Raw genomic sequence first — 23750 nt, forward strand, 5'->3', positions numbered from 1 at the left:
CGGCTTCCACCGTCAGGAACTCGGCCCGGCCGCCGAGCGGGGAGGGCTCCTGACGGCCTGCGGTTAACGCTGGGCCGCAGCCTCCCGGCGTCCCGGCCCGGCAGGAGGCGCTGTGGTGTGCCGCCCAGGCGGCGCTCTCGCCGCGGCCGTCTCGTTGGCGCCGGTGAGGTAGTCGTTGTGGTGGTGGTGTGCCGCCATGAACCGTAACCCCTCGCCACCTTCCAGCGAGGTGGAAGAGGAGGAGGACGCGGTGGGAAACACGGTGTACAGTAAACACTGGCTGTTCAGCATCCTCACCCGCCTCATCGAGGTGCGGGCCCGGCGGGGTGGGGGCGCAGGGAGGGAAGAGAGCGGCGGGCCCGGTAGCGGTGAGCGTTTCGCGGGTGTGGTGCGGCTGTTACCGGTTCCACGGGGATATACACAAGTAGGCTTCCTGCTTGTGTGTTTAGGTTTTGATTATGGTTTTTATACTCTGACTGAAGGGTTAGGTCGTTGTTAGTGATCCATGGCTTTTCTCGGTCGTTGCGTGCATACTGCCATATCCCCAGTGCACCCCCCCCCCCACTGTTTTCTCTCAGGTCATTAGCCCTGAGAAGACGGAGCCCATCGTAAGTCCCGAGGGAATCCAAACGGAGCTGGACGAGGAGCTGGAGAATGACATTTGTAAAGTGTGGGACATGTCGATGGATGAGGTAGGAGCGATACATGGAAGCCAGACCTCGAGGGTGGTTCATAGCTGGGGGTGGCTTCTGCCCTGTGTGTTCAGAGCCCTTCTGAAAGTGGGAGAAGGCACAGAATTATACAGACTCGTCCAGCTTTCTGATTTTGATGGTACTGATTATTCTGTTTAGGCTGATAGTGTCATGTGAGTTATTACGCAGTGCAGGTGTCCTGAACTGGCATCAAGCACTCTCATCACAAAGGCTGCTTTACTAGATGAGCAAGTATGCTGTGTACATTCTTAAACCCAGCACTAGTTTGCAGAAGCAGGCCTTCTGTTGTGTACTAGCTGCTGGGGCCCATGCTGCTGTTTGAGGATGTAAGGCCTATATATCTTTGAATATAAAAGAAACAAGGTGGTCTGTCCCATCTTTCCTCCAGGTGTCTAATAGATCCTGCAGTGCTGTTGTTTAGGGTCAGCTGTCTTAAATGGGACCGTATTCACACCTGTTGGTGTTCTACAGAAAATCATGTTCAGAAGTTGAACCAAAGCTCAGTGTTACTAGAAAACAGCAGCTTAGCTGTAGCAGGAATTAACTCAGGTCCATAGCCTGTACCTTCATCGGTTTGATTATAGAGATAATATTGAGGCCATCTCTAAATAGGTATATTTTTCCTCTAGTAATTATAATGCATCTTGCTGGTAAGAATGACTGAATGACAAGCAACCTTTTAAAGTTTAGCCAGAGACTTGCAGTGGCAATGTAACATAACTTTTTGGTATTTTTTCTCAACATTCTCAGATGCTGGATCCAGTTCTCAAGTAAGACATACACATACATTTGTAATTATGATTTTATTTCCTAGCTCTTTGGATATTTTAAATAAATGTGGAAGATGTGTCCTTTGCTCACAAGTAGAGAACTAATCTTGTGTTTTAATATGGTAAAATGTGAAGCAGTTTTACTCTTTTGTATGGTCTGATCAAGTATTAATGGTAATCCCTACCCTGGTTTCATTTTGTATGTCTACATCATGTCACTGTCTGAAAACATGATGTTTGCTGAATTCTAAATTGGTGTCTCTGACCCTGTGTTAAGACGGAGAGCAAAAGACACTAAATGTGACTTTTTGGCCCATTGTATAGCAAATCAATGGCACTCTGAATCATCACAGAGGCTGGCTGATCTTGTTTCATTGAGAAGCAAGGATTATTGGTATTAACTATTGGGAAAGAATTGATCTCTTTTAGCGAGTTTGACATCTCTTTGATCCAGGGCTTGTGCTGTTAGAAAAGGTTTGATTTTGCATTTTGAAAATGGAGAAGTCTACTTTTTCCTTCACTTTCTCCACAGGATGTCGCTTTATTTCTTCAGGAGTTCAGTGCCCCAGATATATTCATGGGAATTTTTGCCAAGTCAAAATGCCCTCGCCTTACTGTAAGTATGGTATGTCAAAAAGCTGTCCCATATTAATAGCAGTAGTAGATAGGTGTATACATGCATTTGCACGTAGCTCCTTCCTTCTCTCACTGCATGCTTGGATACCTTAGGGGAACAAGAAGAAAATGCAAAATCAAATTTTAAAATTCTTTTTTTCAGTATTTTTAATAGAGTCTAATCAGTAAGTATTTCAGTGATGCTGAAGCTAATATATGTTATTATGATGGACTAAGTTCATGAAACCTAGTTATAAGGTTTGTTATATAACCCAGGAAAGAGTGCCCTTTTATTTCCTTATTGTTTCAAGATTACTCAACAGAAATGGTCATGAATTTGTTTAGTCAGCCGTACAAACGTGTGGTGGATTGACTGTGGCTGGACACCAGGTGCCCACCAGAGCTGCTTTATCACTGTCTTCCTCAGCTGGACAGAGGGAGAAAAATACAGTAAAAAGGTTCATGAATTGAGATAAGATCAGGGAGATCACTCAGCAGTTACTGTCACAGGCAAGACAAGACTCAGAGAAATTAGTTTAATTTATAATCAACCAAATCAGAGTAAGATAATGAGAAGTAAAGCCAAATCCTAAAACACCTTCTTCCACCCCTACCTTCTTCCTGGGCTTGACTTTACTCCTGGTTTCTCTCCTTGCTCCCACCCCGAGCAGCGAAGGTGGATGAGAACAGGGGTTGCAGTCAGTTCGTCACGCATTTCTGCCATCACTCCTTTCTTCTCACTCTCTTCCTGTGCTTCCAGCATGTGGTCACTCCCATGGAAGACAGTTCTCCATGAACTTCCAACATAAGTCCTTCTCATGGGCTACAGTTCTTCACAAACTGCTCCATCATGGGCCCTCCCATGGGGTGCAGTCCTTCAAGAGCAGACTGTTCCAGCATAGGTCCTACATGGTGTCAGAAGTCCTGCCAGCAAACCTGCTCCAGTGTGGGCTCTCCACTGGGTTACAGCCTCCTTTGGGCATCCCCTTGTTGTGGCCTGAGGTCCTCCATGGTCTACAGGTGGATATCTGCTCCACCATGGACCTCCATGGGATGCAGGGGAACAGCCTGCCTTACCATGGTCTCCACCACAGATGACAGTGGGATCTCTGCCCCAGCAACTGGAGCACCTCTCTGTTGCTTTAATAATAGGGATGCCAGGTTATCATCAAAACAATATACATAGAATATGCAAGCAAAATTGATTTCAAGATATATTTACTTTTATGGAACACCTTAACACCTAAATATGTGAGTAGTACCTGTCCTGAGTATATTTTATGCCAGTCTAATGGCATCCTGTAGAAAAGTCTGTATCATCTTGGAATCAGTGCATCAGAAGAACTTGGAAATCAAACTGGAAAATGTCTTTGAATCTCTCTTACCTTTGTCTTACTGTTGTGGAAATGAAATTGTGAACTATGTTGCAGTTGCCTCATTATACTGTGTTTTGACTTTTCAGGAAATCTGTGTGGGAATATTAGGAAATATGGCCTGTTTCCAAGACATATGCATGTCCATTAGTAAAGATGAGAATCTTGGGTAAGTGTGTATGTGCTATATATATGCATGGTGCTGCTTTTCTGGACTCAGAATCATGAAATATGTGTTAAAGAAGGAACTAAGTTTGCCTGCCATCCCTCGTGTTTATTCACACCTTTTAGGCTGACCATGTTTGTGTAGGAAGTGCTCAGTGAAATTAAAAAAGGATACAGACCACTTTTTTTTGTTTGTTTGTTTTTAATCAACAGTGAAGTTGAATCTTTAATTTCTAAGTTGGGTAATCTTGAAACACTGGAAATATGTGCACAGTCAGGAAAAGCTGGGTTTAACCTCAGAAGATGACTACACCTATGAAATTCACCTTTTTGTAACCTTTTTTAAAAAAAACACATTTTATTAACTTTTGTCTTGTGTTTTCTCTTTAAAGCCAGGTGTTACTGCAACGTTTGTGTGATACAGACTCCCCAACTCTTCTGGAAACAAGCAGGTAGGACATCTCAGAACTTGATGCATCATTAGTGTAGCTCTGCTATGTTCTGAGGCCTGGTAAGAAAACTGACAATGTTTCTGTCACATCGTTCTCATTATTTTGGATTTGCACTTGTACAGCTAAAATGAACGAATTGGCTTCTAATTTGTTAAGTGGGCAATTCTTGTCTAGGTTGTTGTTAACTTGCCTCTCCCAGCCTGAGGTGGCCAATATCTGGGTTGAGAGAATCCGAGAGAACCCTTCTGTGTATGACTGTGTGTGCTTTATCATGTCCAGCTCTACAAATGGTAAGTTGCCAAAACAAGCCGGGAATTAGTGGGTGTTTGCAGAAAAAAAACCCCACCCAAACAAACCACCAAAGTGTGCAGTTTCAAAGCCAGATTTTCAACTGGGAGTACAGAATTTCAAATAAAGCTCATGAATTTAAAGGATACCAAAATAAAATTGTCCTGCCTTTGTAGGGTCACAGATATACCTAAAACCAACTGGGGGAAAAAAAAATAGAGGACAAAAAGCTCTGGGGGGGGGAATCAAAATAAGTCTCATAGAAGAAATAACTATTTGTCACAGTAAAGGAAAGGACATTGTCCTCATTCAGGAATATGCAGATGTCATTTCTGATCTTGAAAAAGACCTTATTTAAATTTCTTTTTCTTTCTTTTTTTTTTTCAAAATCAGTTATGTATGTATGTGTATATCTTTGTCGAGATATATATGGAAACATATATATGGAATGTGAACTGGAAAAATGATTCAGTTACCCTGAATGGCAGCTGAGTACTGCACAGGCTTTGGTACACAAATCTGTCATAGAAAAAATTCAGCAAAAAACCCATTAAGCGCCTAATAATGGAAATAATTTGAATAGCATTTATGTTTTGCATCCAACTCCATTTTAACAGCAGTTATTATTTGTCTAGGAATCCTAATAGTTTATTCTTTTCAAATTTTTGTGTTTTCTTTTTCCTGAGAATGCTCAGGAATCCTGCTCCATCCAATTGCAGTCACAGACCTACTTAAGTAAAATGCAGATTGGCAGGTATAAGGTTAGCAGAAAACTGCATATTTCCAGCAAATCTTGGAAAGTTTTACTTCTGTAGCAGAAGTTACGACTTTTCAGGAATGTGATTTTATTTTGCAGAATAAAGTTCCTGCTTCATAAATGGCATGATAAAGTAGAAGTCACTGCACTTTCCAACAATCTCTATTTATCAAGCATTTCACCTGATCTGTGCTACAAAAAAGAGTAACAATCTTCAGTAGGCCATGAAAGAAACTAATATATTTCAGCTGAATTTACTCTGAATACTTTTGTATATTAGAACTTTGAAAGCTAATTTTTGCTTTCTGTTTTTAGTCTTATTGAAATTTATATATTCTCTCTTGTGCAGTTGAATTGTTGGTAAAAGTAGGAGAAGTGGTGGACAAACTCTTTGATCTAGATGAAGAGCTAATGTTGAACTGGATTAAAAATGGCACTTGTCCATCGGTGGGACCATCTGTAGATGATTCCCCTGAAGAACTTCCAGATTTTAAGATTGTGCCTTGTATACTTGAAGCAGCCAAACAAGTCCGGTATGTGAGATTTCTTTACGGTTTCATGGCTGAGGAAACTCCTTATAACCTTGTTAAGGCCTGTGTCTGAATTCTTTATTTCAGTGGGAGCTGCATAGTGTGACAGGTCACTAGAATACATTTTCCTGTACTTACAATTTGAAGTGAATCAACTAGTTTGTTAGCAAAAAGAATGGCAGTGATTCCTGATAGTCTTCTGTGTGTCCAAAACACACAGAATATATAATCTTTGTTTTTTGTTTGTTCTGTGTAGATCAGATAATCCGGAAGGACTTGATGTTTATATGCATATTTTGCAGCTCCTGACCACAGTGGATGAGGGTATTCAGGCAATTGGTAAGACACTTGAATTGCTACATATGATGGGACCAAGAATGGCAGTGACTTCTAGGTCATCAGATATTTGATGGGTAGAAAAATTATTTATCTACCTAGATTAAATCTGTTGGGTTGGTGGGTTCTTTTTCTTTCTTTCTGAAGTGCAGGTTCCTGATAGAGGAAAAGAGACTTGGAGTTTGCTGTATGACCTCATTTGCCATGACCTTTGCCAGCCAGATGATCCAGCGATCGTTGTGCAGGAGCAGAAGACTGTATTGGCCTCTATTTTGTCTGTACTTTCTGCTATGTTTGCTTCACAGACAGAACAAGAATACACCAAGATGAGAAAAAGCAAGTTGTGCTTTTTTTTCCTGGGTTTGGGGGTTTGTTTTAGGGTTATTTTTCAGTTATTTTCACAATTGACTCTATGTGGGGTGAAGGGTGATTAGTTTATTACTAACAGAACACAGAATTCTGTTACCTGTTTGAATACAGTAAAATTCTTTGCTGGTAACTGTAAAAATCACAGCTAGCTCAAAGTTTGGTTACTGGATCTGTCTGAAGAGTTATAGTAATAGACTCTACAGATACTGTTCAATTTTCTCCATTGGATAAATTAATGAAATTTATTTATAAATTAATGAAATTTATTTATAAATTAATGAAGTTTATTTAGAAATTAATGAAATTTATTTTCTTTCATGAAATATGAGTGCTTTCTAGTTGTTTGTTTTCCTTTTTTTTTTTTTTTTTTTTTTTTTAGCGGAGGGAGATCCTGCACTTAAGTCCATCTTTATCACTTGTTACTTTTCAGTACCTTGTCAGGTCTTTAAAATTGAAAGCCTACCTTGGGAATGGGAATCAGGGTCATCTGCAGGAGAAAGACATTGGCAGTTTGGTTTATCAGACAGAATTACCTGGATGCAAATTTAACATTCTAGCCTCTGAGTTACTACTGGAGACATTTTCCTTCTCATATTCCTTACCATTGGAATATGTTTTATAGACAAAGGTTAGCTCACATTAAAAATGGTTTGGATTTTCTGCTACATTTCTGCTTGCTTCTTTAAAAAGTCTTTGAGTGATAATACACAACAATGTCAGTATACACATTTCTTTTGTATAAAATCTGGTGGTGTGTTTCAAAATTTTAATGCCTTGAAAAGACGGGGAAAAATTTTCAGTGTTAAGCTTCCATTTTCTTGTTACTTTGTATTAGATATGCCTCTGATTGGCAGCTTGATTCGTATCTTACAATACATGGAGGGCTGTGGGAAGAGAGCTGGTGATGACTCAAAGGAGTCTGAACAGGAAGAGACTGGAAGAGCTGATGTAAATGACAAAGATTTCCATTTAAAAATTTTGAAGGACATTTGCTGTGAATTACTTTCCAATATGCTTCAAGAATTGACCAAGGTAAGGATAAACCTAATTCTGAGAATGATTTCTGCAGGGTAGGTAAGAAAAGAGACACTACTATCAATGTGAGTATTTTTCCGTGCAAGTGAAGTTGCATACTGAAAATTCTTTAGGAAATTAATCAGAAGGTGGGTAGCACAATATGTGTTAGATGGCAGGGACACACAGGCTTTCCGAGATGTGTGCCTTTAGGGTCAAGACTGTGTGATAAATTCTGTAGGTGTATGTTGCCCTTTTGTTTGAATGAAAGTCAATTTATTTAAGAAAAGGTAAGAATCTGAATATGAAGAAGAATATGTAAATTTGTGTTCTCCACTAGACTTTTTTATTATGGGAGCATTCAGATTAAGAGTCTTACGATCTGAGCTTTCAGACCTTTTGTATTTGTTATGGCTGATATTCTCCAGGAACTCTTAAAGTTCTGGTGGTTTTACCCATTTTTGAGAACAAAGCACATACTGTAGATAGTGTGTGCACCATTTTGAGTTTATTCTTTCACAGCTGTTCATGACATGCTAGTTTTAATTCTTTTTTTATTTTCCAGGAGAATACATTAGAAGGGCTACACCAGGGACATTTAAATGAGCAGACATGTTCCTGTGCATTTCAGAACCTCTTACCTCTGTACTTTGCATCAGTGAGTATCTGACAAGGACTTTCAACATAAGTGAAAAAATATTGCTTGGGTGGCAAGATCTTTCAGAGCAGATGTAGGAGTAGGACAGAATTGCCTGGACACAGCTAATATGCCATTCTAGACAGTCTTACCATCAGCCAGAACTTTGTCTAGATCATCAGCTGATGTAAGGGTAGACTGTGTTGAAATGAATGGATAACTGAAATTTATGCTAGCTGAAAATTTGTCCTGTATATCTTTATAGAATAATTATTCTAAGTATTTTTTATAGGGAGGTTTTCTTTGTGTACTTCTAAACAATAGAAGAAGAGTTTGGGGAAGGCAGTAATATTTCAAAGTTTAGACCAACTGAAATTGTGGGGTTTAGAAGGCAGGCATGTGGAACATTATCCACTGTTATTTGCAGTGGCTGCTGCTGGCTGCTGTTGGTGGGAAGGTACAGAAATAGAAAGACCCCTTATACCAAGTGTAATAATATTGTGTCCTATACAAGTTATTTTTTTGTCTTCCCTTTCTCCTTCCCTTTTTGTGTTTGCAATTTATTTCCAGGTGGAGAGTTTCCTTGGAGTTCTGCGTGAGGCTGATCAGACACTTGCTGATAATCTAGAAAAACGTTTCCCAAGCCTGAAGGTTCACTCCTAAGAATGTATATGAAATGTTTTCCTTCTTTGAAGATTTTTAACTGTTTTATTACAGTGTTTTAGAAATCAAGTTTTCAGTAAATGCAGAAGAATGAGGCAACCTCCTTTGCAACAGGTGGCTTTTAAGAAGTCTTCCAGGTAGCCCTGATTAACCTAGGGTTGATCTGTCCTTTATGGGGAAGGAAACAACTGTAAATTCAATTCTGTATCTTCATCCTGTTTGCTCTGGTGGTGAGAGACTGTTGATTTCTGATTGCTCTTCTGTAGCATAAGTTTGTTTTGTTGTTTTTTTTTTTTTTAATAACTCTTGATTCTATGCTTTTCAACTTAAGTTGAAACAGCAACCTGAATGAACTGAACCAAGTAGTTATTTATAATGTGATGCTGGTTTCTTCTAAGTTGCTGTTGGCAAAAGGGTTGATAGGAAATCCTGGATGTCCTCTGCTTAAGGCTCTTCAAGCACCTGATAAAAACAGAGTTAAATTACACAGAATTATTTGCATTTTCCTATTTTTTTTTAATTTTTCTTTAGTCTTACAGATCATATCAGCACCTTGAGCAGGTATTCTATTAGAAATGTTTCATCCCGGTCCTTTAAAATCTTCATACTTCTTACACTAAAACCTCTTCTGTACTGCAGCTCTGGGTTGTGGCATTTAGGTCCTGTGCAGTTTAAAGGACTTGAGAATATGGTTACCAATGGTCTATGCTGCAGCTTCCAACCATTGCAGCCAGTTATCTAGAGTTAGACTTGTAGGTCAGGTTTGGTTTTAACCTGTGGCATACTTGCAAGCTTCCTGCTTTTTTAAAGCAGTCTGCACTTCAATTTCAGGGGAGATAAAGGTGTTAGGTCCCTTGTAGTAAAGCCTGTCTATATTCTTCTAAAAGTCTCACTTTTAATTATATTCTATTTAACTGGGTTGCGTTTTTAGATCACATGCCTGCATGCAGTGCAACTAACATTTTCTGTGTCTGAAAAGACAGTACAGTAACACATCAGCTTCACTGATTCTGTAAATGAGAATGGAAAACAGTTGGTCTTTATAAGGCTTGAGATGTAAAAGAAAATGGGAACCAGAGCATAGAGAATAACTTATTACCATATACATATTCTCTGGCTCTCCAGGTTTTTATAGAATTCAGGTGCTGGGCCATGTTTTGTTTGCCCTGAGTTACCTGTACATATGGTAGAATACAATATGTGTATATGTATATAGCCTTTTCATCCAAACTTCCAGTTTTCAAAAACTGCTATTTAATCATTCCTTTGGGCTGCCAGCAGCATCTTAGTTGTCAGCAGGGGATTTAGAATTACAAATATTTGGCTTGTGTCACCAAATGGAATTGCCATGGTTTCTATCCATTTTTTATATGTTATGTTTATTGAAGAAAACTGGTAACTGTGAATAGGATGACAGCATTTTTCATACTACTTTGACAGTTTTGGGATATTTTCTTAAAACCTACAAATTTGTAATAAAGTTTCTTTTTAAAAAACACCTGTACACTTTCCTTCATTTTAAGTGTCAGTTAGATTTGTTTTCTGAGCCACTGGAAATGTCTGTTACTCTCAAGTATGTCATTTGTAAGAGGAAAACTGAACCTCTTCATAGTGTTACTGTCCTGTAAAATATGTTATCCTCCATTGGATATTCATTTTAACTGTCCCTTGCTTGCTTTCTTAGTAATTTCTAAGGTGTGGAAGTTAATGTGTCTTTCATCCACTTGGTAACATTTTTCTCAGCTCAGTTTGTCCCCCGGTGTATCAAAAGTAACTTTATGATAGTCCACCATAGTTAAGAATTATTTCTGGTTTGTGTCTTTTGAAATTTGATGTAGTTGAAATTTTTCAGTAGTTGTTTAATACACAAAAAAGCTGAGTCAAAATCTGTTATCTTGTTCTTTCTTTCTTTCAATACACAAATATACGGTATTGGCTGATTAACTGTTAAATGTGGTATCGCTAATTACATCAAGTAGGTGAGATACATGATTTCTCTGATAAAATTATTGCCTGAGTGGGATGATACCTAGTGCTTGTCATGCAGTAGAAAAAATGACCAATGTTAGTGGGAAACCAGCTGAGTCCCATCTTTGTGCTCTTCTGTGACAGAAGAAGCTATAGAAACAGGTCAGTCAGCCTTGCTTCAGCAGGATGGTAATCCAGGTATGCTGGGAATTTTTATCTTTGATAAACATGGTGAAATGGAAACTAAATTCCCCCTTTTCCCACCAGATAGCTGTTCTTTTGTGGTCTGTGCTGCATGGGTGGGCCACCACTGCCTTTAGGAAGAAAGGGCTGATGCCAAACTGAATGCAAGGTAAGGCACAGTGGTTTTTGGCAGTCAGGCTTGGAAGAAACAGCGTTAACAGGTGAACGGTGTGTTTGGAAATGCTGTGCATGTATTTCATCATCTTGCCAGCAGGGACCTCCCTTAGCCTGTGCTTCATGAACATCACGTGTCTGGTTTTTTAGGGGGTGAGGGGTGTGTGTAGGGGGTATGTTTGTTTTTTTGCCATTTGGGGTTTCTTTGTTCCTTCTCCTAGCTGTGCTTTGACACCAGCTAGCAAGCCACATTTCTCTGAGCTAGTTGATTGAGAATGGATGTCTGTCCACAAGCAGGTGAGCAGCTTTCTTCCAGACCCAAGATCTGATTACCTCCATAACATTGTCCTTTGGGGGAAAATGAGACGTGCTTGTCACTGCAAAGCTCTGAACAAAAAGTAGGTATTACAAGTACTGAACTAAATTAACTGAAACTCAGTCCTGCTTGGATAGAACTGCATGTCAACTGTGACATGAGAACACCTAGAAAATAGAAGTAGAAATCAGACTGGAAGGCCTTATTTTAAATTAGGCTTAATAGATCCACATAATAATTTCAATCAAATATAGGATTCTAACATTTTTTTTTGACTCACATTTTATGTATATTTGGCAACTTTATCCTACATAGTAACTTTTTTCTGGAGGGGCAAAGCTCCGTAAAAACAAATAAATTTAGTATTTGGAGAAAAACCCAATTATATTAGAATGCTTGATTTGTTCTCTTGATGGTGTGAGGTTGCTGCTGCTGTTGATAACCTAATGCTTGCCCAGTATTCATGTCACAAACATGTCCTTTCTGGTAGACTGAACCATATTCAGATCAGTCTTCCTTTTTGCCATTACTTTTTTAGTTCATATTCTTGTAACTGCTATGGTGGTTAATTTTTCTGTAAGATTATGTGTTAAGATTGACCTCTTGTAACTCCCTTTTGCTGTAATTAAGCTAACTGAAAAAAAAAACCAAACCCAGAAAAAAATCTTTATTTGTAAGTCAGCCATCTTCCTAGTTGATTACACTGGTATGAAAAGGGATGGATGTTACTGTAGTTTTTGTTTGTTTGCTTTGAAAATCCATGCTCTTTCCCACTATTTTGGCTGTTACTGAGAGTTACAAAAGCAGCAGTTACCTTTTATGCCCAGGAATTTGCTTTTGTTTGTAGAGGAGAATCTCTTGGTCACAGCAGTTCCTTAGCATATCCTTTATTTTCCCCTCAAAATGAAATTTTGGACATTTTTATCTTTTTTTGATGCTTGTTTATTATTTTGTTCTAGATGATGATGAAATTCATACGCTCTGCCAAACTCAATGAGAAAGGAAGAACCAGGACACCTGGGGCAAGGACCAGTCTGCTGTAATATTATTCAGTTTCTCAAAACTCGTTCATGTGAAGGCAAACAAACAGTGAGCAGCTGTGTGTTTGCTCCCCAGTCACAGCCCCCTGCATCAGCCATGCGGTTAGTGTGCTCCTCAGTCAGAGCTGACAAGGCATGTGCTAAGTGAACCTGACATCACAAGGTTTGTAAAATAAACCAGGTTATTTCTAATAGCTATCAACAGAGGTTTTGCAATGGGAAATATGCCTCCTATTTCTCCTTTTATTTGTCTCCCTGATTCAATTATTTAGCTCTCAAAAAGGTTTTATAATGCAAGCAGCTGACACATCTGAGATTGTTAATAGAAAAGGTTTGTTTCTGGGTTGCTGTGTTGTGTTGAAGAAAATGAGCAAACCTAGGAAAAAGTCACTGGGGTTCTGTTTGCTTGCTTTCTTCCAGTTCAGGTCTTTGGAAGTTATATGCACATGTTCATTATTTGTCAGAAAATTGAGAGATTAATTTTATACAAAGACTAATGCAAAAAAGAATGCTTGAAAAGATAACAGTGGTAGGTTGCTGTGAAGAGAAGTAAGACTAGTACTAGAGAAAGAAAAGAGATGAAGAAGGGATGCTGGAGAAAGAAAGAAAACAGGAAGAAAACCACAAGAATAGTGATAAAGGGGATAAATAGCAAGTGTGATGTTGAAGAAGAAAAGAATTGTCAGTAACAACGTTAGCATTGTAGGTCTGTCCAGGTGGAATAGTTAGTGTGCAGTCACCTATCAAAAAAGTACAATATTGATTACTTTTTCTGTTTTCAAAACTGAATCTCCTTTGTAGTTTTTCCTGCTCTCATGGAAATGAGGGCAAATTTAAGGTGAAGGTGGGGTCTTAAAAACCACAGCAGGTGGGCAATCTAATATTCCTTTATTACATTATTATTGTTTTAATTTATACTCCCCCATTCCCCTCCTCTGGCTGGCTAGCGGAGGCATCAGGGAGCTGTTTCACAAGGTAGGTAAGGCAGTTTCAGGTGTTGCATGCCCTTGCCCTGCACAGGTCTTGAATCTGCCAGAGGTGAGATGTGAAAGCAGAGTCCTACAGAGTTGATGCTTATGTTGCACGTTGATCTGAAATGAGCACAGCAGACTGCAGCGTGCTCCTGGATTTGATAACTAGTTAGGTATTGAGGGAAGGGACCTACTTGATACCTGCCTGTTTTTACTCAAGGAGAACAAAACCCTGCTCAGTCTGTAATAGCAGTCAGGAAAAGTATGAATCTACAGTCTTGCATTTGACTTCAGAATTTTTATATGAAAACGTATTTATGCAAAATTAAAATTTCTGTGTGATTAATATATTCTGCTACTACTGGGATTAATATCCAACCCTTGATATAACATGCTCATACATCCATGGTAGTTTATTCATATATGTGGAGTAGGCATAGTGACCAGCTGCATGTTTGTCCCTGTAATAACTGAAGTCCCATGTCTTTGACACTTCCCCCAATTTATGTCCCTTCATCCAATTTCCAAGGAAACCTTAAAAAAGTAAACGCACCTTGATACTCTGTGTTGCAGTGGTGGCAGTTAGTTATTCTATGCTTTGGGTTATGCAATCTCCATTTTAATTTTGCAATGAGCTTATATCAATATTATTTTTGTTGTCGTGCTCATCATTTTTGGTGACAGGTCTGTTTAAAGAAGTTGTAACTTTAACAAGCCATCTGTTAACCTTACTCTGATGAAATAAAACATTTCCTGGTCTCTCGTTGTAGACCAGTCATGCTATCTCCTGTCAATAAGAGGATATTGAAATACACAGGAAAATCCGTGCACACTTTTATCTTACCCTGCAATATAGCCACAGTGTCGTACTTTAGTGCAACTTGTAATTAGCTGGTGATGTTAGGAGGTTTTATTTTCCATTAAAATTTTTCTGTAGTGCATGATCTCTTGTATTCAACATGAGAGTTTCCTCAAATCAAGTAGGAAGGCTGGGCAAAGGAGCCATGGGAGGACATTTCAAGTTTGTTCACCCTGATTAGTGAAGATCTTGATTTCATGAGTTAAGAGAGTAGAAAGGAAGGAGAAACACTTCATCTTAGGTGAGAACAAACAAACCTGCAAAATAACTCAAATTTTGTCACTTGGTATGAGGCCACTAGAATGGCTGAATGGAAGGAGGAGAAATAGTGAATAGAAAAGGCTGGAGTAATGGGAAAAGGAAAAATGAATACTGAAAATGTGGAGAAGCAAGAAAGGACTCCAGCTTTTTGAGGTCTTTAGGTAGAAGATGTTTTTCAGGTGATGAAGACACACGTGATATTGCCTATGAGCTGGCAAATCACAGTAAGTCCAAGGAAAGTCTTTGATGGACCTGAAAGTATTGGCACTGTGCAGTGGGCAAAATGAGAAAATCCCAAGCCCAAATGAAGGCAAGATTTGTGCTTTTTCTCCTCTTGGAGAGGTTTGGCAACTCTTATAAGAAATTGGGAGATAGATGCAGAAGACATTGCAATGGAGTTGCTCTGGAGTTGGAGTTGCCCAGGCTGATTCTTGCATGGTGTGTGTGTTTACGGATACAAGGGACAAACCCAGCAGGAGCAGCGAGGTGTATAGCCAAGAGACAAACTTCTTGCAGTGTTCCTGCTTCTTCAACCTTTCTGGATGCCAGAGCAGGTGGGCAAGGACAGTATCCAGCACTGTGTTGTGGCAGCATCTGTGTATGTCTTGGAGCCCATCCTGCTCACTTCACTCTTGACCAGTGCTCTCAACTATCAATTTAAGGATCCGAATCACATCTTTTATTACAATGTTAGCACTAATTTTTACCAACAGGTCTGGAGCAAACCCTCAAGGTGGAAAATGCTGAAAAGATGTTGAAAATATTCACAGTGCTACTCCACAGATGCCTTCTTTTGTATTACAAGAGCTCTGCATATGGCAGTACCCTCTGTGTGGTACTTAATTTGGTCAACGCTATAAAGGTCCAGGGTGCTGGTTTGGAAGAATCTGCTAGATGCAGCATAGCACAATGTGGTTGCCTTTATAGGAAAAGGAACTGCTGTCTTGATTTAATTAACCAGTCATTCTGCTGATTCCAGAGTTTACTTAGACATGAAAGAAATAAACTTAATTAAATTAAACAAAGCTTTTTCCTTCCCACACATGCTCTAGGTCCTTTGACTTCTTCTGAGAGACAACAAAAAGCTTATGAATAACAGGTGCAGTCTTTTTGTTGTTGTTGGCCTGTTGCAGAAGGCTATCAGGAGAAAGATTATGCACAGGTGCAGTATGTGCATGGCATCAGAGGAAGAGGATATATGGGGGTTTGAAATCTGTTTATTTTTTAATTTAAGTTCCTGTGTTAGGTTGGCAGAAGAATAAAAACCATCAAGGCTTCAGTGTTGCCTGTTGCAGGTCAAGTTAATTTGACAAAAAGTGGTAATGCTTGAGTTGAAACCTTCTCAAAACAAAGGAAAGATGTAGAATAGGTTTGAATTCAGTTCTCAGCCTATCCAGAGGTGTTTTGAATTTAACTACTTTAAGCTGTGTAATTGCTTGGTTCCTTGTGATGTGATTTAGCAACAGATCTGGATTGTTTTCCAACAGCCAGAAGTGGCTATTTGTTCAGTTGTAGTGCTCGCTGTCTGTGTTTTTGAGAGTGTTGTCACAAATTTGAAGTGGTTTCTTTGTCCAGCCATAGATGGAGAGCATTGTGTAAAAGCACATCCTTGTTGCAGTGTGGGCTTTCTGCCTCCTCTCAAATGGAGCTGTTCCTGACAGCAACTTAGGCCTGCCCTCTTCTAACACTGTTTCTTCATTTCTAGTCTTGTTTATGTGCTAGAGAGGTTTGTGGAGGAAGATGCAATCACAGGAAAGACAATTCCCTTATGTTCTACTACACACACTTAACGTCATGTGTTCGTCATTTCCAAATGACACAGCATGTGTCTGCGCTATCATTTATATAATTTATAGTGTGCTAGACCAAATTTACCAGTAAATCTGATAACTACTTCTACTGTGTGATTTTTTTTTCAGATGAATTTCTACCTGCCTATCAGGAAATTCATTCTGGACTGTATTTGCTTAATTGTTTGTACTAATAGCGGAAGAGAAAGTGGGTGATCAAAAAGATCAATAAAAGCAAGAAATATAAAATCTGTTCATTCCCCTTTGTCCTCTGGAGCAGTTCTCCCATTAGTTGAAAACAAAGTTGATGAAACACAATTTGTTCTTGCCTAAAAACTGATTTAAAAATAAGCAAATATTTTGTCCACTTAGTTTGCCAGGTATTAGAATTAGTTTGACTGATGCAGAATGAACTTTTTTTCCATCTTTCTAAAAATTAGTACTCTCTTTTCCCATTCCTAGCTCTTTTCAATTTAATTCCTACAAGCACTGTGAACAGATGGGGGGGTGTAGTGTTAATTCACTAAATATACTGTTGTGAATTACACGCAGCTCTGCATGCACAAACACATCTTTGTTAAATCTTCATTAACCTGTTCTGGTCTACTCTTGCATCCTCTTGTCACTACTCGGTTATATGTCTGCTCACAGTTTACCACCCTGACTTTTTATCCATTATCCTGGTTACTGTTCAGCTGACGCTTTTAGCATTGAATATTTTTATAATGCTGTATTTCTCTGAAACAAAAGTTTGCACCAGGCATTACTAAAAGCAAAGCCCTCTAATCAGGCAGATGAAACTCATTAGTGTTACATTTCAAGGAGCCTTTCTTTGATGCGAGGTAATTAATTTTGCCCCATTGCAAAATTGCCCTAACTTTAATGGGAGCTAGAATCTAATAAGATGAAAGAAACTCAGAGGGGAAAAAAAGTCTGTCATGAAAACACAGCGAGATGAACAGCTTTTGCCAGTCTTGGAAATGATGATACGTTTTACAGCTCCGAGGCTGAACATTCTGCAGTTGCTGATGTGTTTAAAGTCCCTGCTGTGAATTGATGGGTTTACACTGCTTGCTGGTTTTCATCCTTACAGCAGAAAGTAACTGTGATTTAATTTACTTTGTTCATGCTGGCCAGTGTTAGTGCCTAGACCAGAATCTGCCCTCAGTAGTCTGTTTTGCTGTGTGAACACCAGGATTTCAGTGGATAGGGGAGTGTCTAAAGTTTGCAGACTGAGAATGGTCCTGCAAACTCTTTTCTCTTTGAAACACTAACGGAACATAACAGATCAGCTAGGAATGAAAAATCTGGCTGTATCCTTTATTTCAGAAAAGCTGACGTTTACAGCAAGGAGGTGAAATGGATACAAAAAACCTGCTGTAAACAGGCAGACCAAATATATTCTGTGATTGTTTGGACCTTAGAGTCAGTTCTTGATTTCCCTTGGCCTTGCTATTTTTAAGGTGTGTGAAGTATACTGAAGGCAGTCTTTCTGCTTCTTACATTCACCAAATCTAATGCTGGATAAATTCTAAATGAGTATGGTAGAGCCTGGTTACTGGTGAATGAATGCTCACGGTAAGTCTGTGTTGTCAGAAGTGCCTGAAGAGTTCTTGTTCTCTTTTCTAAGTGGATCAAAGTCTGCTGAATCGCTTTTTTGAGCTGTGCTTACCCATATCATTAGCAAGTACAAAGCTTTCTCCTTTGTTAGCTTGTTCCACCTCACTTTGAATACAAAATATGCTACTGTTATATTAATTAGGCCAACAGGCTGAGGTTAACAAACAGTCATGTCTCTTATCAGCAGGCTTCTTTGTGCATTTGACTGTTTTGCTTTGTGTTTGCTTGTGATGTGAAAGAACTGGATAATTATTGAAGTTTTTAAATAGACATGACAATGTAGTAAGAATAGAGCTAGCAGGGTGCTTCCTCAGTGAATGGAGTCCACTCCTACAACACTTTCTGCTGGTTGGATCTGGTGTAAGGATCTGGTCGGAAGTAATCCCTGACTTTGGATCCTGTATTGCTCTCAGTGCTAAGAGTGGGTGTTTTCAGTGCTGGTGGCTGAGGTTGCCCATAGCTCTCAGACACTTCTTTTTTGGATACTTTGTCTTTCATATTCAGGTTAAGCATTTTGCAACCTGTACTCTGAGCTCTCTGCAGCTCACAGCAATAGCAGTTTTGATGCCAGAGCCCTCAGCACTAAGCAGCTTCTCAGCCTCTGTCCCCTTGCCGAGGCTTTGGGGCTGATGGCCAGGATTGGTGTGCTGCAGCTATGTAACCTCAGCTCAGTCTGCTGTGTGAGCAGCTGGGAGCCTCCCCTTCACCTTGCCTGGGCTATACGACGCATCAGCTGTGCCTGGGCAGTTTCCCTGCTGATACCAGCTTGCCAAATTGACTTCCCAGCTTGACCTCAGACCTGCTTGCCACTATGGACTTGTCTGGAGATGTGTTGGCTGGGCCTGCCCTGCTCTCTTTGCTTGGGCACTGTGGCACTGCCCACCTGCCTGGCTGTCACCTTCCCACCAGCAACTGTTAGCAGGGCTGCAAAATCCTGCAGGAGGGGACATGGATGTGTGACTCTTCAGCTTTACCATCGGGGTAGTTGTTTAACCATCCTGCCAGGAGGGCAGGATTGGTGTGTGAGCCTGGACCCAGTAGTGTAAGACTCAGGTTGCACCGATGGAAATGCAGTATTTCCTTGTCCTTTCTAAGCTGTGCTGTATTTCCAGGCAGCATGTAGATCAGTTTGTCAAGCTTTCAGCTTGGCTTTCCCCACCCTTGCTTGATGATTGTTGCTGGACTAAATCCTTTTTGCTGCAGTAGCACAGGCAATTTTTGCCAACTGTTGCAGAACCGGGGCTCTGTTGCTTCCTGCAGATTTAACTGGAGGTGGCTTGGCCAATACTGAGCAGGTAAGAAAAAAAATGTTGTAGTTGGCATTTCTGTACCAGTAAGTCCAGAGAAGTTGGAGCAAAGAGCTCCTGCAGGACCTTGGTTCCCAGGCAGGCAACAGTTTTGTTTGAAATGCAGGTGATACTATATTTGTGTTACCATATTCAGTGGTGAAAACAAATCAGAGCATGGTTTCTCCCTTGCCCAGCAGCTTCTTGGCTAACCTTTTGTAAAAAACTTGCAAAGGTTGTTAGGAAAAACTACACCTTGCTTGCTCAGAGCAGCAGGTAACTCATGTCACTCATGATTTTACGTAGCTTTTACCTCCCTCAGATGAAAGGGATAATATTATTTCTTTAAACAGTCCAAAGCAAATATACAAACAGGGAATGGTCTGTTGGCTAAATGTGCTTCAGTAGATTTACACAGCATCTCTGGCTTTTCAAAGTAAGCGTGCTTAAAAGCTATTGATATTACAGCTGCCTGAGTCACTCTGAGTGGGTAATTTGCCTGATTGGTTCTTGCATTTTTAATTGGAAAAATATATTTGTGGTTTCAATAATTGCATCATTTAAATTCCCCTTTTTGTTGCTTATTAACTGCTTATCAATCATATGCTTTATAACTTAACAACTCTTCAGTAACACAGAGAGTTAACAGATTGCTAAACCACCCTCACCTGGATGAGGTCCCCTTCCCAGTAGCTGACTTATTGCACTGAGAGTTCCAGATGTTTCTTGATGGTTGCCCTGAGAACACTGCATGACACTGTGGTAGCCTCACTCTGTTGAAAGGTTGGGTGTATTGCCCTGGGGAGTGTTTGTTGGAAGAACGGTGCATAACAGAAGGGAGCAAATAGAATGATTCCCTTGTTGAAAGCTGGTGACTTCAGATTCATACTTTTTTAGAAAATTGGAAAAGCTTTTGAATTTTAAGCCATTTAACTCCCAGCATTTAGGTAAATGACCTACACCACAGTGATAGGGTATCTCCTTTAAGTGAGAAAAGCCAAAATTTTGGGAGAATGAAGATGAGAAAGTGAACGGGAACGAGTGCTGTTGCTGAGGTGTTATGCTCAATGCTTTCTAAATATTAAAAATCAGTAGAAGAAAATGAGTCTGATTTTCAAAGCAGCAGTTTTTCAGGCATCTGTGTGTGAGGGCAGCCATAAAATACAAGCAGAATGTGAGGAAGATCTGTAGAACTTATACTGGAAACAAACCGTTTTAGGGGGCTGCATGTTGTTCTTCACTCTTCCCTGCAGCTTCCATAGTGCTTGCCTAAGTGCCATGAGATTCTTAAAGGCAGAACTCATTTGCTGCAGTTAATTAACAGAAAGGCAGAAGGCTATGATTAGAATTTGCAGTAGTCTAGTCTGGAGAAGGTAATTATGAGTAGAGCAGACTTAGTATTAAGTAGTATTAAACCTGTTTTGTTGAGGGATTTAACACTCCATATCTTTTTCTGGAAAAGCTTAAGTGGCCACATTGCCTCAAGCAAATGCTCCTGGTCAGAAAGGCAGATGGCTGGGCCAAATAAAGTCCAAAGTATGGCCAAGAGGTTTATATCCCAGAAGTTATGATGTGAAATTACCTCACTGGAGATGAGAGCACTTTCTCCTACCAGAGAGAAGGGGTAATTCTCACTGATGACCTTGGTGGGATTAGGAAGCCTTTAGGACTGGCTGATTCTCTCCTTCAGCCTTGCTGTGTTCGGGTAGATAATCTTATCTTTCAGCAGAAGATTAATACCCCAGGGGATCATTCCTGACCTGCCTTTCCATGGTTCTTGCCTCATCAGTTGTTGCCAGTTGAACAAAGTCATCCTCTGTCTTCTCTCTCAGTGCTGGAGCACTCGGGAGTCCCTGTACTACACTGGTTTTACTTTTTGCTGTCTTTCTCCACTCCCCCCTTCCCAGACCAGCTTCCTGAAAGTGTTAGTGGATACAAGACTTGTGCTGTGTCTGGAAAGATAGGTCAGGTTAGTTGAGTCCCTGCCTATTTTACCGATGACCCATAGAAGGCAAACTTCTTCAGAGTGGAAGTAGCAAAGGTTTATGTTTCACAGACAGTGAAAAATGAGTCCCGTTACTGTGTGGCCCTCTAGGGAGGGGAAGATCTGGAGGTGTGACACTTTGGTTTTAACACTTTTTAGCCTAAAAGTTTCCAGAGCATTTATCTACAAGTGTGTACCCATAAGTGTCAGCACCACTGTGAGGCTGCAAACTCTGCTGTCAAGTTCCTTCCTTGAAGAATGAAACAGAACCCCCCCCCAAAAAACCTAGAGGAGTCATTTCTGAGTTAGCACCTGGGAGGCAGGAATAAAGTTGTGGCTTCTTTTGGAGCTGCTTGACATTCCTGGAGCTACTCTGGCAAAGGGCCCAGAAAACATGGGACACCACTCTCTCACTCGGATCCTGAGGCTGCTGAAAAGAGGAGGACTCATTTAACAAGGAATTATGAAGAAGTAATGTGACTGAAAGCCAGCTCTTGTAGCCTTCATGGTAAGTGCTATCACAGTTGCCCTGTGCCAGTGCAACAGGTTCTGTGGCAGCTGCATATGGCAAAGTGCTGTCTTGCAAAACGTGATCAGCTTGACCCACTTTTGGGCAGGGTCAGACCTGTACTCGATCCTCAGGTGCTGATTATCTGTCTGGAGGGCTTTGTCTGTATGAGAGGCTGTATGTGAGAAATCTGTGGGCTTAAAAATCCCCACTGTATTGCCTTATCTCATGAGGTAGAGAGGCTATCTTTTTCTGTGGTGTTGTTAGGTCCCAGGTTGTCTCTTTGTCCTTCAGAGCACCTTCCATCTCAGGGTCTGTGTAGACTTCTGATGTCCCCCAGAAAACTCTGGCATCTTTGCCTCAGTGCTTCTGCAAACCAAGTCTGTGACAGTTCTGAGTCAGTCTTTGCTTGTGCTGCCTCCTTCCAGGTTGAGCGGAGTAGCACCTGTGCACATTGCTGTCCTGGTTGCATTGCACTCGTGCCTGACTGCTAGTAGTTCTGCTGTGCCATATTGCGCTTTTGTGTGTGAGAGGCCCAAGTTGCTGTTCTTAGATGGTAGGATTAGACTGCCAGCTTTTGGGATATGGCAGAAGTATCCTGCTGTGAAAACCCTAAGCGGCAGTTGTGCTCATGACAGAGTGATGGTTTTCTGAAACCCCGCAAACCTAAATCTCTGATCTGGATGAAAATGAAACAGTTCTATAAAGCCATCTGCAGATTCACAGGAGATAGAGACCCTCCACGGAGAGCAGCAGAGCAGGCTTCAGCAAGCACCCAGTGGAAACTGTAATTGAGTCAGTTCATGCATTGTGGTTCTGCTCTTTTAGACTACAGGGCAGTGGCTATGGTGAACAAGCACTTCTTACTAATACAGAGAATCTGCTCCCCCAAATTCTGGGCACCCTGGTTATCTGTTTATGCAACTAATTAATTTTATACTAGGTTAAATTTCCTTGGCTGTTCCTGTACTGCTCACATCGTATCAGCAGTTACAGGCCAAGCTGACCACAGGCTCTGCAGTGTCAGGTATGAGGGGAGGGATGACCAGTGTTCCAGAAAGCTCCTGCTTAAATTTGATGTGACAGGGCAAGGAAGGGAGGCAGGGACACTCCTGTCTGTTTATCAAACTGGGGCCTCAGAGGTAGGAAGTGCCCTTAAATCTAGCATAGCTGGCAGCTCAGTTTATATCCCCTTCATGACTCTTGTGTGCCGTGAAGCTCATGTGCTTCTGCTAAGTTTAGCCTCACTGCTTTGTGTCTCGGTGTGGCCTCTCAAACTGTCCTGTGCCCTTCCCTGTGCTTTGTGTTTTCAGGTAGCTGCAGATGCTAACAGAGCCACTGCTTCTGTTGTCTCCCGGGAAGAGGCATCAGAATGGGTTGTCAGAAGCACCTGGGTGACTGACTCTTCTTTGAGCATTTTTACACCTTTGGGTTGTAGGGGAGGACATCCATATCCTTAACACTAGAATAACCCATACCTATACACCAAGAATAAACTGGCTTTCCTAATGTATCTTGTGAAAGGTTATAGCCTTTGAAAGCGAGGAAGGAGCAGATTTGAGTAAAAGTAAAAAAAACAGAATAATCCTTCATTCGCAGTGCAAGGGACCTCAACTGATGAACGCAACTGGTGCCTGAGGAAATGTCAGTCAGAATTGTATCTTGTATTTTCTTTCAAATTGTATCAAGGATGAGCACAACGTTTTGACAGAAAAGAAAAGCACAGGAATTTCAACCTGGCTGCTATTGGGATGTGCTGATCAGGAAGTACTGGAAAATCAGCCTGAGTCCAGATTTCTGAAAAAAAGATGCTTACCTGCAGTAGAAGAGCTTCGAGAGGGCTACCTTAGTCAGTAATTAAAAGAGGATTAAAACCAGAATGACATATAAGTTATTGGTGCATTTGAGCTAGGAAACCTGACAGATTTAGTCATATTGCATCACAGATATTTTACTCTGCTCATGTTTACAGATTCATTATTAATATCAGGCTCTCGTATGCTTAAGATTCTGGGTAAAAGCCCTATGAATTGTTTGCTTTTTGAGTCAGTTTGTTTGATGGGGAGATCTGTTCTGCAAGAAGGAAGTGCAATGCCTGTTGTCAAGCT

General features: G+C 40.5%; 1 protein-coding gene across 3 annotated transcripts; it reads left to right on the plus strand.

The window, feature by feature from the left end:
• The first annotated feature begins 91 nt into the window (after positions 1-91).
• Positions 92-10180, plus strand: SAAL1 (serum amyloid A like 1). 3 transcript variants are annotated; one of them, XM_062608854.1, is made up of 12 exons: positions 92-388; positions 579-692; positions 2016-2099; positions 3561-3640; positions 4029-4088; positions 4263-4378; positions 5483-5666; positions 5920-6002; positions 6147-6335; positions 7204-7400; positions 7948-8040; positions 8590-10180. In XM_062608854.1, exons 1-12 carry the CDS (start codon positions 197-199, stop codon positions 8680-8682), a joined length of 1485 nt encoding a protein of 494 aa, XP_062464838.1. In that variant the 5' UTR covers positions 92-196; the 3' UTR covers positions 8683-10180. The 3 variants fall into 3 exon arrangements, with proteins under 3 accessions (XP_062464838.1, XP_062464839.1, XP_062464840.1); XM_062608855.1 differs by having other exon boundaries at positions 98-310; XM_062608856.1 differs by having other exon boundaries at positions 187-326.
• The last annotated feature ends 13570 nt before the right edge of the window (positions 10181-23750 follow it).

Source organism: Pezoporus occidentalis, unplaced genomic scaffold (assembly GCF_034315485.1).
Source record: "Pezoporus occidentalis ecotype Australia unplaced genomic scaffold, CSIRO_AGI_Poc_V1 ctg131, whole genome shotgun sequence".
Classification (NCBI taxonomy): Eukaryota; Metazoa; Chordata; class Aves; order Psittaciformes; family Psittacidae; genus Pezoporus; species Pezoporus occidentalis.

Coding starts and splice junctions, on each gene's coding strand:
- SAAL1 (XM_062608854.1), top strand. CDS start 197: ATGAACCGTAACCCCTCGCCACCTTCCAGCGAGGTGGAAGAGGAGGAG. Junction 5,667..5,919: donor GAAGCAGCCAAACAAGTCCG/GTATGTGAGATT, acceptor TGTTCTGTGTAG/ATCAGATAATCCGGAAGGAC. Junction 7,401..7,947: donor TGCTTCAAGAATTGACCAAG/GTAAGGATAAAC, acceptor TTTATTTTCCAG/GAGAATACATTAGAAGGGCT.